Source organism: Pteropus alecto, unplaced genomic scaffold (assembly GCF_000325575.1).
Source record: "Pteropus alecto unplaced genomic scaffold, ASM32557v1 scaffold81, whole genome shotgun sequence".
In the NCBI taxonomy this organism is placed as follows: Eukaryota; Metazoa; Chordata; class Mammalia; order Chiroptera; family Pteropodidae; genus Pteropus; species Pteropus alecto.
The window spans coordinates 21,374,195-21,385,318 of record NW_006433378.1 but is presented as its reverse complement, the minus strand read 5'-3'; the positions used below and the strand labels follow the sequence as shown (position 1 = coordinate 21,385,318).

At 37.1% G+C, this 11,124-nt stretch overlaps 1 protein-coding gene across 2 annotated transcripts in view; it reads left to right on the top strand.

Annotated features, from left to right (window-relative positions):
- Positions 1 to 10,881, top strand: part of MIS18A (MIS18 kinetochore protein A) — a 13,164-nt gene extending 2,283 nt beyond the window's left edge. Inside the window, exons 2-5 of one of the 2 annotated variants that reach the window (XM_006908268.3) lie at positions 2,470 to 2,536; positions 5,780 to 5,902; positions 8,119 to 8,215; positions 8,783 to 10,881. In XM_006908268.3, coding sequence (XP_006908330.1) covers positions 2,470 to 2,536; positions 5,780 to 5,902; positions 8,119 to 8,215; positions 8,783 to 8,863 — 368 coding nt within the window. In that variant the 3' untranslated portion in view covers positions 8,864 to 10,881. Of the gene's footprint in view, positions 1 to 2,469; positions 2,537 to 5,779; positions 5,903 to 6,412; positions 8,039 to 8,118; positions 8,216 to 8,782 lie in introns of those variants that run through there. The other variant, XM_025044241.1, reaches the window with a different exon arrangement.
- Positions 10,882 to 11,124: the final 243 nt, after the last annotated feature.

Sequence of the window (11,124 nt, the reverse complement as noted above, 5' to 3'; positions counted from 1 at the left end):
ATTTAGGAAATTAAGCTGTTCAGTTACCCGCTCTCTGCAAGGGGTGTCAGGATTGATTTCTCACTTATTTGTTGTATCAGCAGCAGCCTTTACAATCTGAAGTGTTTCGACCATAGGAAAGACAGAACACAATGCTATCAAAATTTTTAAAAAAATTTTTTTAAAAAGGAAACCAATAACCCCATCAAAATTGGAGAAGAAGGCAGGAGTTCTAGCTTTTAATCTCTGCCCTACCAGTAGTTTGTATGCTCCCCTCCCCCTTCCCTTGTTTTGTTGCTTTCATAGTATTTAGGGGAATGATTCACATGATTTTTCTGAATTGGTGTAAAAATAAAAATGGCTATTCTTTTTGGGCTTGTGGTTTTCAAATTGAAGTTTATGCCCATTTTGAATTCTATAAATATTTTGGTGACAGAAATTCACCACCAGTTTATTACATTCATGAAATGGTTTCCTTCCTGGAATAAAATACTGGGAAGAAAGGAAGCACCAGTGTACACCAGTTACCTGAAACTTTTCGGTACCTGCTGTTTTCCGTAAGGATGCATCAGTTCATTAGCATTAGTTGGGTCCCTTTCGATTGTTAAACATGAGCCTAAGAATTTGCATTTCCCTTTTGACCTATTGTAATCAAATAGTGCAGAAGGGTGTAAAAGTAAAAAAAGATTTATCCCCTTGACCCTGATACTGTCATAGCCTCCGAGTTAACATGCCTTATTCTCATTCATACGTCAGATATGCTCCATGTGTGTATGAGCATATTTAAATATGTAAAATTAAAAAAAGCACTTGAGATTATATTATTTATACGGTTAAGCATCCCTACTTTTTTTATTCCACACATTCTGAATGTTTTTCCATATTGATGTATATAGAAATACTTCGCGATTTTACCAGATACTTATTGTACCCTTGCTGACAGGTAATATAGTGTGGTGATAACCCCCTCTACTACTTGGGTTTGAATCTTGCCTTGCCACTTACTAGCTATGTCTCTTTGGGCAAGCTGTTTAGCCTCTCTGTGCCTCATTTCCTACTCTGTAAAATGGGGATTTTACAAATTGACTTAACACCCCTCCTCCAATGAAAGATTTAAAAAATGGACTCTCAGATTAATTTCCATTCCCTCCTGCTCCAGTTTGAGTTAATCGAATTATTTTTGTCAAGATTTTTAACACCTACATACTATTCTGTAGCCATAGTATGATCATTTAGCTTTAATATAACATTTATGTGAACTGATTTCTCAGCTCCAGGACTCTCAATAACATAAGAAAGCTTATTAATAGCTTTCTCATTCCTCAGCTGTTTATTTGATTAATTGTCATCAGTGGTCTCCCCATCCTCAAAACGTCAAGTTTGAGTGCTTGAAAATGTCTTTCTCTTGTCTTTATACATAACGGCAGCTTGGTTGTATGTACAATTCTGGGATCATGCTCTTTGCTTTTTCCAGGCACAGGGAGCAGCTAGTGCAGAAGAGTAGAATAAAGATAGGACTTAGAAGGATAGGGCCTGAAAATTCAGGGCCTTGTAGGCTGTTCTATGATGGGAATCTGTTCTAGTGAGTGAGTCATTTAAGCAGGGGTGTGATATGACCCAGATTTTAATTTGGAGGAAGCATCGAAGGGAAGAATAAGCACGGAAGTGGGAGGTCAGTCAGGAGCTAGTGCAGTAGTCCAGGCAGGAGGAGGTGGTGGTGGTTTGGGGGCCAGAGTGAGAGTTGTGAGGTAGAACTGACAGGACTGATTAGCGTAGTGGATATGGGAGAGTGAGATGAAGAGATGAAGAATCAAGGAAGACACCCTGGATTCTAATCCGAGCAAATGGATCGGTGGAGGTGGAATTTACCGAATTAAGGTAGACTGTAGGAGGAGGTGAAATCAAGAGTCTGTGTTGGCCGTTTTAGGTCTGATGTCCCTTCTTCACTTCCCTCCAGCTCCCATCCCCTGCTTTAGTGTATCCTGGACCTGGATCCTCTAGGAATGTTTCTTCTGGGGTTCAGCTGTGACACCTGGCCAAATTGTGGTCTAAAAGATTTTAGCTGGCTTCCTGAGACGCTCTCAATTACTTCTAGAGAAATAGGTTCTGCATTTGAGATCTGGAAATGTGTGCATTAGCTTTTAGCATCTTCCTTGGTTTTGATCACAATTTTACCGTACCTGGCAGGTATTCATGGTAGTGTGTGAGTTGAGTTTTACTGTCGATTGAATTTTCTCTTCTAACTTGATTAATTTGTTAATTTCAGTGGTTTTTCTGGGGGAGGGAAGGAAATAACTCTTATTCTGCCATCCTTTTCCAGAAGATCCCTCTACAGTTAGTTTTAAACCACCCTTTGTGTATGTGTGACTTTGGGCTCTTATTTTTAATGGCCTCTGAGTTCTAAGATAAAAGTTGAATTAGAAGTTCTCTAAATGTCTGCATGTCTATTATAACAAACCACATTAATACATTATTATTACTTCTGTCTAGGTGTTTCCTGTAATGTTTCTGTGGATAAGGAACAGATACTATCCAAACGTGAAAATGAAAATGGTTGGTGAGTAAGGCTATATCTATGTAAATATGTATGTTAGAGAAAATGTTTATTTTTCAAATAAAAATCTTTGAAAAGATTATTACCAGTAAGATTGCTTGGCATAAAACTTTTTTCATGGTAATCAGTATAAAATCTTTAGTCATTCTCATATATCAGTTCTTGGATGATGGTGGTCTCCTTTAGATATGGAGTTGGAAGATTCTGAAGGCAAATTCTGACACTTCCTTTTTGGGTGTTTGGGCTTGGTGCTGAAGAAAATCTAAATTAAAAATAGAAAAAGAAAATATCTTAAAATCTCAGAACCAAAGGGTGCCTTAGACCAGGGCTACACCTTTTTCACGTCATGGCACCCATAGAAAATGCTGGTATCATAAGTACACACATATACACACACATATGGCCTATCGAGGTAAATAGATGAGGCTGCACATGGCCAGAGACAACACGGGGGCTCCAGCAATCCCAGGCCCTGTGCTGCCACTCCAAGGGTTGAAGGGATCAATGTCTTGGCATACCTGCCACCCATCTGTTATAAGTGGCATCCTTAGCAAACTGGGAACTTAGCTAAGGGCATAAGACTAATTAGTAGTAAGAGCCAGGAGGATCCTTGTCTCTCCTCGCTTCGGAAGTGGAGAACTTCCGAAATCTAGTCATTTTGATACTTTCACCGTTTTTGCCATATCTGTGTACCAGCTGTGCTATCATGTACTTAATATTTTTCTTTAAATTGACTCAGAATTTCTGTATTACTGCCATAAATGTAACATTTGCTATAAATGATAGCAAATCAGAAAATAACTGAAGGTAATTACAGTGAAAACAAATGTTATAAAATTCCAGCTGATAAACTATTGCCCGGCCGGTTCTGAGCCTGAGGTCTGTTCTCTCAGTGTTAAAAGATTTGCAACTGTGAGATTCGTGTTAAAGACAGTCTAGCACCAAACTGAGACTTTCTTCTTTTCATGATCAGGAATGGTAGAGAATTGAAAAGGGAGTTGACTCTCTTACTCTTTGAGCCAGTATTTAGACCTGTTTACTTGTATGACCTGAACCCATCATTTATGCCACCTTACATTGTCTTGAATTTCACGAGGGTCACATGTTCCAATCCACACTTCTGGAAATACCATATTGCTTTTTGATGCTTGTGAATATCGACAAGGCCTCTCTTACCGAATACCTGCCTGAGCCATTCTGCAGATGGCGGACAAGCACTGGTGGGTTTTAGAAATACGTCGTAGAGGAAGCAGTGCTGTTTCCTGTCTTCATTCTGACTCTGTCATTTGTTAAGTCTCTTATAAGCTAACTCATTACTTGTTTGAAATCACCTTATGATTTCTGGCACTGCTTTCTCAATATTGTTCAATGACAAGGGTGAATGGTCAATTCCTTGCCAGCTGTGAAAGCAGGAAGATGCAGTAACAGTAGCCACCATCTCTTCATTGCTCCTCAAGAAGTGTGCTTGGGTTTGTGTGTATTCTTAAGTGGTAGTTAGTTTGATAAATCAGGATAAAACACTTATCCACCGATCAGTGAAGTTTTGCTTTTTGTGTTTATCTAAGTACCTTTCTTGTCTTTTGACACCTGAATTAGATGTTAGTTCAGTCTTGATAATTCTGTGTGGCAGCCTTGTAATGATCATGAGGTTTGATATGTAGCAGGGAGATTTGCCTGTTTGCTGTCAGTGGTGTAGGTAGGGTTTCTCGTAGAAAACCGTAAAGCAGCTTATAAAAGCTTATAGAGGCTTCATATATGGTCGGTAGCATATTATCTAGGTAATTCTATCACCAGGGAGAAGTCGTAATTTATCCATTTTGTTCTTTGTTCCAGATGTTGCTGTCTCTTGGTGTCTGTAGATGAATAGTAATGCAATCTGTAACAAATTATTTGAGTCATGGTTGACTCCGTTTTTCTTGATAGCAGGAATAGCTATTTTAGTTATTGCAAGTGGCTCACATACCAATAGGAATTACAATACTTTCGAAATAATAGTTATCTTTTGTACTCTATATTACACTATCGCGATCATTACTAGATTTATATCACCAGTTATACTCAACTTGCTATATGTTGGGACTATGTTTTTAGCGTACATATTTATAGAATGGTAAATTTCAATGGGTCAGTTTGATAAGGCATTTGGGAGACAGTGGATTCTAGGTTTTAAAGAAAACATGAATTGACATTAGGGGTGGGGGATATATATTCAAATACGAAGAGCCTGAATTGGGAGGTAATGGGAACAAAGGAACAATTTTTTGGAGAAATAATGATAAATTATTAAGTAAAATATTTGTGAGTTACCAATGTCAGACACATCTGTAGTTGATAAAAGAGTGTTAGCGTCAAAATATAATTTTTTTTTAAAAAGGCAACATGTCAAAGATTTATATAACTCATTGGCGGGGGAACCAGAACGCAGCAAAGCTTGTTGTGGAGGACACTTCCTGTGGAACAAATAGAGTTAATGTCCTACAGGGCAGTGAAACCTCAACCTTCGGGGTTATTTTTTCTACCAGCAGAAAACATTTGCATCTGTACCAGGCTAAAATTATTTGTAATTTACTGATCTTCTTTCTAGAGAGTCTGGACACTAATCATTAGTAAGTAGTAAACAAACAATGATACCTCCACGAGAGCAAACTGTGGTGCATGGGCTGGGTACCTGTTTTGGTAAATACATTTTATTAGAACACAGACAACATTTATTTAGTTACGTATCATCTGTTGCTGCTTCTGTGCTACAGTGGTAAAGGCAAATAGTTGCAACGGGTACCATATGGCTTGCAAGCCTAAAATATGTTCTCTGGACCATTAAAGAAAATTGGCCTACCTCACCCCAGCATGGTAATGATCCTTAGTGGGCTTGTTGAATAATATGGCATTAAAAGGGCAGGTAGAATCTTATTCGTTTATTTACAAATTTTTGATGATTTTTCTTAATACCAGATTGAGGTATTCATATTTATGAAAACACCACCTTAATATCCTCTATTCTTGTCACTTTTGTATGTGCCCCCTGTCACTAGGTGCTTAAGGCAATGTGGCCTGGAGGCAACTGTCTACATTCCTAATATAAACATCTTATTATTTTTTTCCTTCTTTATACATATGGCTTAGTAGAGTCAAAATAACATACTCTAGCAATTTATGCATACGTTTAAGTGCTTATGGATTTTAACAATGGGACTTGTAACAAGTTGCTACTTTGTTTACTAAAGCAGTGGCATTTCTTTATCACAGTGTTTTGGAGACTTTGTACTGCACAGGATGCTCACTCAATCTTGGCTACAGATATAGATGCACACCCAATAATCTAGATTACAAGAGGGACTTGTTTTGCCTCAGTGTTGAAGCCATTGAAAGGTAAGTTTGATATATAAACAGATACCTTGTAACAGAATCCTCTTTTGTAGAGAATTAGGTATGAAAACATCAGAAGTAAATCAACACTTTGATTAAAATATATTTTCAAGTAATAATTTCTGACAGCAAAACCAGTGATTTTTTTTTTTTGACCTGATTATTTGGCATTGGAAAAGTCAGACATTCTAAATTGTAAGGAGAAAATACTGTGAGAACATTTTTCATTGTAAAAATATGTTCAATGGTTCTTAAAAATAAAATTTAGTTTAATAGGATTTTTTTAAAGCAATTGTGTGGGTCAGTACATTTTGTTCATTTTATTTTTGCCCTGTTAGCTTCCTAGAATGTTCTGAAGAAATAGGAGTTTCAAAATTGGTTAGGAAAGAAGTCCCTTTGGTATTCTGGAAGAGCAGAAATACTAAGTCCAACTATTTCTGTTTCCTCGAATTTGGTAAATTGTCTTCTGCTTTTTTGAGAGATGTAAGAAAGTGCTTTCTTTCTCTCTCTCAGATTTCTAAAGAGTGTTGGGAAGCAAGGTGAATTCGGATCTGACGACAGACATAACTTAAAGGATTTTAGATATCCTAATGACCTTCCAATTCATTAGCCTTTTGTTATAGGAAACAAAATTAAATAAATCAATTGACCCCAATGTATTTTCACTTATCCTGGAAAAGAAGTAACCCGTAAGACTTTAAAGATGCCCAAGTAACCTTACATATCAGGACAGAGGAACAATTTATGAAGAAAAGAAAGTGCCTACACTTTGATTACTCGAGGTATTTTGCCACTCCTGTTAAATTTCTTAGATTTTTTCCTCTTTAACAAATTTCAAACTATTCTTTTTGTTATAATTTCTTATATAATTATTCTTTGCTAATTGCAGTTTTGCTACCTTCTTTGAAACTGGACAGGTTTAGATCAAAATTTTAAAATCTGCAAACTTTTTACAGCTCTTACACGAAAGAATAATATGAGTACGGTTCATGGCTGTAAGGCATGTGCGTCTGTCTGGAGAGAGATCAGATCTGTTTTGTTTTCATACACGAATAGAAGACCCGGCCGATAGAGATGCTCCCTTAATCTCCTTGAGAATTCACAAAGATTTATGAAAATTAAGTGAGGGAGAGAGCAACTATAATAGACATGAAATCTCAATCTAGTAGGGTTGGTACAAAACTTTAAAAGGGATGCATATCTCTATAAAAGAAAATGAGTGGAAGATTTTGCTATACAGGATCACAGCATTGAAGCTATTTTTTCCTGAACAGTTGAATTTAGGGTAAAGTTACCTCTTGGGGCAGAATTTTAATGCAAGGAACCCGGTTTGTTTTAGAAGTGGATGCCCTCTGTAATGTTTCTTTACAATTTTATAAATTACTCAGTGCCATTTAATTTTTCCACCTCATCTCACTTGTTTTCTAAATACATTGTAAATTGCCTTCTGCAGTTTTGCCTCCCATGCTATTTTTTAGATATATAATCAGCTGGGTTTCTAAGGCAAGACTTCTTATTTGATAAAAGAAGTGATATAGTGAAGTTGCTGAGTGTAGTAAATGACTTCTAATAAGTAAATGCAACTGAATCAAGTTTTCTTTTGAGATACACTAGCACCTCCTTCCTTCCTTTTAGATTTTATTTGGTTACCAATGCTGGGCCTGTTTTCCTTCTGTTGCCGGACCAATCTTTCTGCTATTCCATATTTTCTAAACCACAGCATCTCATAACCCCAGAGAGTGGAGCAAAACATGACTGGGAGGATGACTGTTGAAATTGACCAAATTTGGGTAATCAGGAGTTGACTCCACAAATTATTATTTACTAAGAGTCCAATTTTAAAGTACACACGTTCCTGAAAGGTTATATAAAACAAAAAAGTGACTTCTTTAGGCTCTTTTTTAAACTTTAAAATAGAATTTCGAACTATGAGTGTTAATATTTTGCCACCCAACTTACTAAAGAGTAAGTTTATTCCCAATAATAAAATACTTACATTATTGGGAAACATGTAAGAATATCTGGACAAAGTCATTATGGAGAAAAACATGATTTTATGTAGTACACCTTCCTGTGTAGGTTGCTCTTAACACAAATAGTTTTATGTGTCTACTTGGTACTAATATATAGTGTAATGTACTTAAGAGTTTTAATATTATTAACAAATTTAATATTTTCTCACTTTTCATATTTTAACTTTGTACTATGCTGTATTTCAGTTATGTTTTAGGGTCCTCTGAAAAGCAGATTGTGTCAGAAGATAAAGAGGTTTTTAATCTTGAAAGCAGAATTGAAATAGAAAATTCTCTAAAGCAGGTAATTTTGTTCTGCACATTTTATATCTTTGAAGAACTTCCTGTCAATGAACAAATGCTCATAATGGCATCTGTTCTGATCTTGGCACTTTCACAGTAAGAAAGTACTAGTTTTATATTAGTTGTTAGGAAAGTTGATTTTTTGGGAACCAAATTACAAATTAAGGTAAAGCTTAATCTAAAAAATAATAACGAAGCCATTTCATGCCAAAATCAAAGTAATATATATTCTGAAGTATTAAACTAGTAGAAATATATCTTTGAATCAAATCAGTATTTCATTTGATTCAGTTCTCAGGTATAAGCAGCCTTACTTCCGAATGTTAACATCTCATGGCCGGACAGGCAAGATAGTGATGAATGAATAAAAGCTATAGATTAGAGGTTGAGAACTAGTTAATAGACTTATGTCTTATTACATAAAATTTAGTTTAAATTCATTAAATAAACACTGTGCGGAATGCATAACATTCAGAAATTAATGATGTATATTTTAATCATATTCAACCATGTATGATTTTAATCACAATTTTTTTTTTTTTTTAATATATTCTTTTTAATTCAATAGATGGAAGATGTTTTGAAAGCATTGCAAACGAAGCTGTGGGAGATTGAATCAAAACTGTCCTTGACCAGTTGCAAAAGCTGAAACCTGTTCCAGGTCCATGTGGACTCCCCCGCCGATTAGATAATGTTTTTGTATGTACCAATTCTTGTTATAATTTACTTCACCTAGAACCGAGGGAGTTCTGAATGGCTGTGTACAGTGTTTTCGCTTGTATTGTTCAAATGAGAGTAATTGTAGAATGACTTTTATGGCTGTATTTGGTGGTAAAGAGATGAGTGTTTGAATTTTTCTTTTTAATTTTAAAGCCACCTTAAGATACTTGCTGGAAATAGAATTTAGGAGTTTTTATTCTGATGAGAAACTGCCATGATTTTCTGAACTATTTTCTCCTTTGTATCAAATTCATTATTCTTCATTTCCTATTTTTTAAAGCTTTATTTCACCTTCGATACTTAGAGTAATATGTAATATTGAATGGTGAGAAAATCTTAGCAGTTTTTCCACACAGTGTTGAATCTTCTCTGAAACTAATGCATACATCTCTGGAGAAATGGGTCAGTTGAACTGTTTGTCAAAACTATTTGAAAACTTGCACAAGAGCAGAATAGCTTGTATTCTAAAAGTAGAATTCTCCTTGATCTTGTTTATTTTCTACCGTATACCCCCCAAATCTGGAAGAATATTTACCAAAGAGAGTAGTAGTTATCTCTGGGAGTGGGATTCTGGGAAGATTTTCAGTTTTCCAGTTTTCTATAATGTAAGACTTACAGTAAGCACATGTTATTTTTATAATCAGGAAGAGAATGAAGATTAAAACAAAGTGCTTTATGATTGATTTTTATGAAACGGAATTGTGGTATTTAACGGAGCTCAGAAATCCTGTGCCAGAATTCCACACACTTGCTGGATGTGGCACTCACTGTACCAGGCCTGCTCAGGAACATAAAGGTAACCCCAAGTTCCCCAGACCCCTTTCTATTTTGAGGTACAGATGAAGCTACCTAACAGTATTCAGTATGTATAAATAACTCAATTTTCACTCCGAAGTTCCCTAATTATTTCAGAGAATATTTAAAGTTATCATAACAAAAACTCCTAGGTCAAATTGACTTGATCATTCACAATTATTAAACTCTTTTTGATTGATTGTCAGCAGCCTCCAATAATTTGAAGTTAGCGAGCCCTCTAGGTTCCTTCTCTCACAAACTTGGTAGAACATGGTAGAGTGAAAACAAATATCAGCACCTGCCGTACAGTCATCCTACCTCAGTAAGCTTGGCGAGGTCCCAAGAGTCTGTCTTCTTAGGTGCTTCGGTGGCACCTTGTGTGAGAGAGTATTTTAACAGCAAGATTCAGCTAACTTTCTGGTCGGAGCAGAATCCTCCAGCAGTCAATTTCAGGGCCATTCAGAGAGGTAGGCAATTTGCTTCCCTAATTCTTTTTACCCTGTTCATACAGGGGCAGGATTTCTAACCAATCCACACATCTTGAAAACTACTTCTTTCACCAATGAAAAGTAATTTCTTATATCCGCAGTGCTAACTTAGGCTCTGTTGTGGGTCAAGAGAGAAGCAGCTCAAGTGCCTTTGTGGCTACTTCTGGTGTGGGCCTTTGATGACCTTTCCGTGCAAACTCGCCGTCTCTGGCTTTATAACTAGGGTCCTTCAGGTGAAGTTAACAGCAGCTTGCGGGGTGCAGATATAAAGCTCACACTCATTTGATTGAAAGTGTATCTGTGTGCATTTGCATCACACTGAAACATCTAAAAGCAAATCCCAGGAAACATCATATCTATATCTTTGGCTTCTTCCTGTGATGTCACTGAAAGGGTGGCCTTGTCTTCACTGGGAGAGAGATCCCCGAGGCTTCCACACTGCGCACCTCAAGGCGTCTAGGTGGGACCGCTCTGTCTTCCCTGTGCACTGCACTGACACTTACTTGCAGGAGGGAGCCTTTCCCCACGCTGGACCAACCTCTCTGGGGCCGCCTGTTTCTCTGAGGCCCAGCAGCCTTGCTTTTCTGGCTTGCGTGAGGTCTCATCGGAACGCTGTTTTTTAAAATTTGTCTTGTATATCTACATATTAAAAACTGCGACTTGATGAATGAGTTCTTCTTTCTATTTCTTCTAAGTGAATAATGCAATGCAGTGCACTGGTGCCCCTGTCACTGAGCCATTGTAAAGCACTTCCTGCGAGCAGCAGTCAGGGTGCTGAAGCAAGGGATGGACCTTCCAGCCCATGTGGCACAGGGCCCAGCAAAGAGGCTTCAGACAGGATCTTCCCAAGAACTGTTCCTTCAGCCACCCCCGTGAGGGGTGCTTCTTAGTTCTTGAGGGAGAAGCT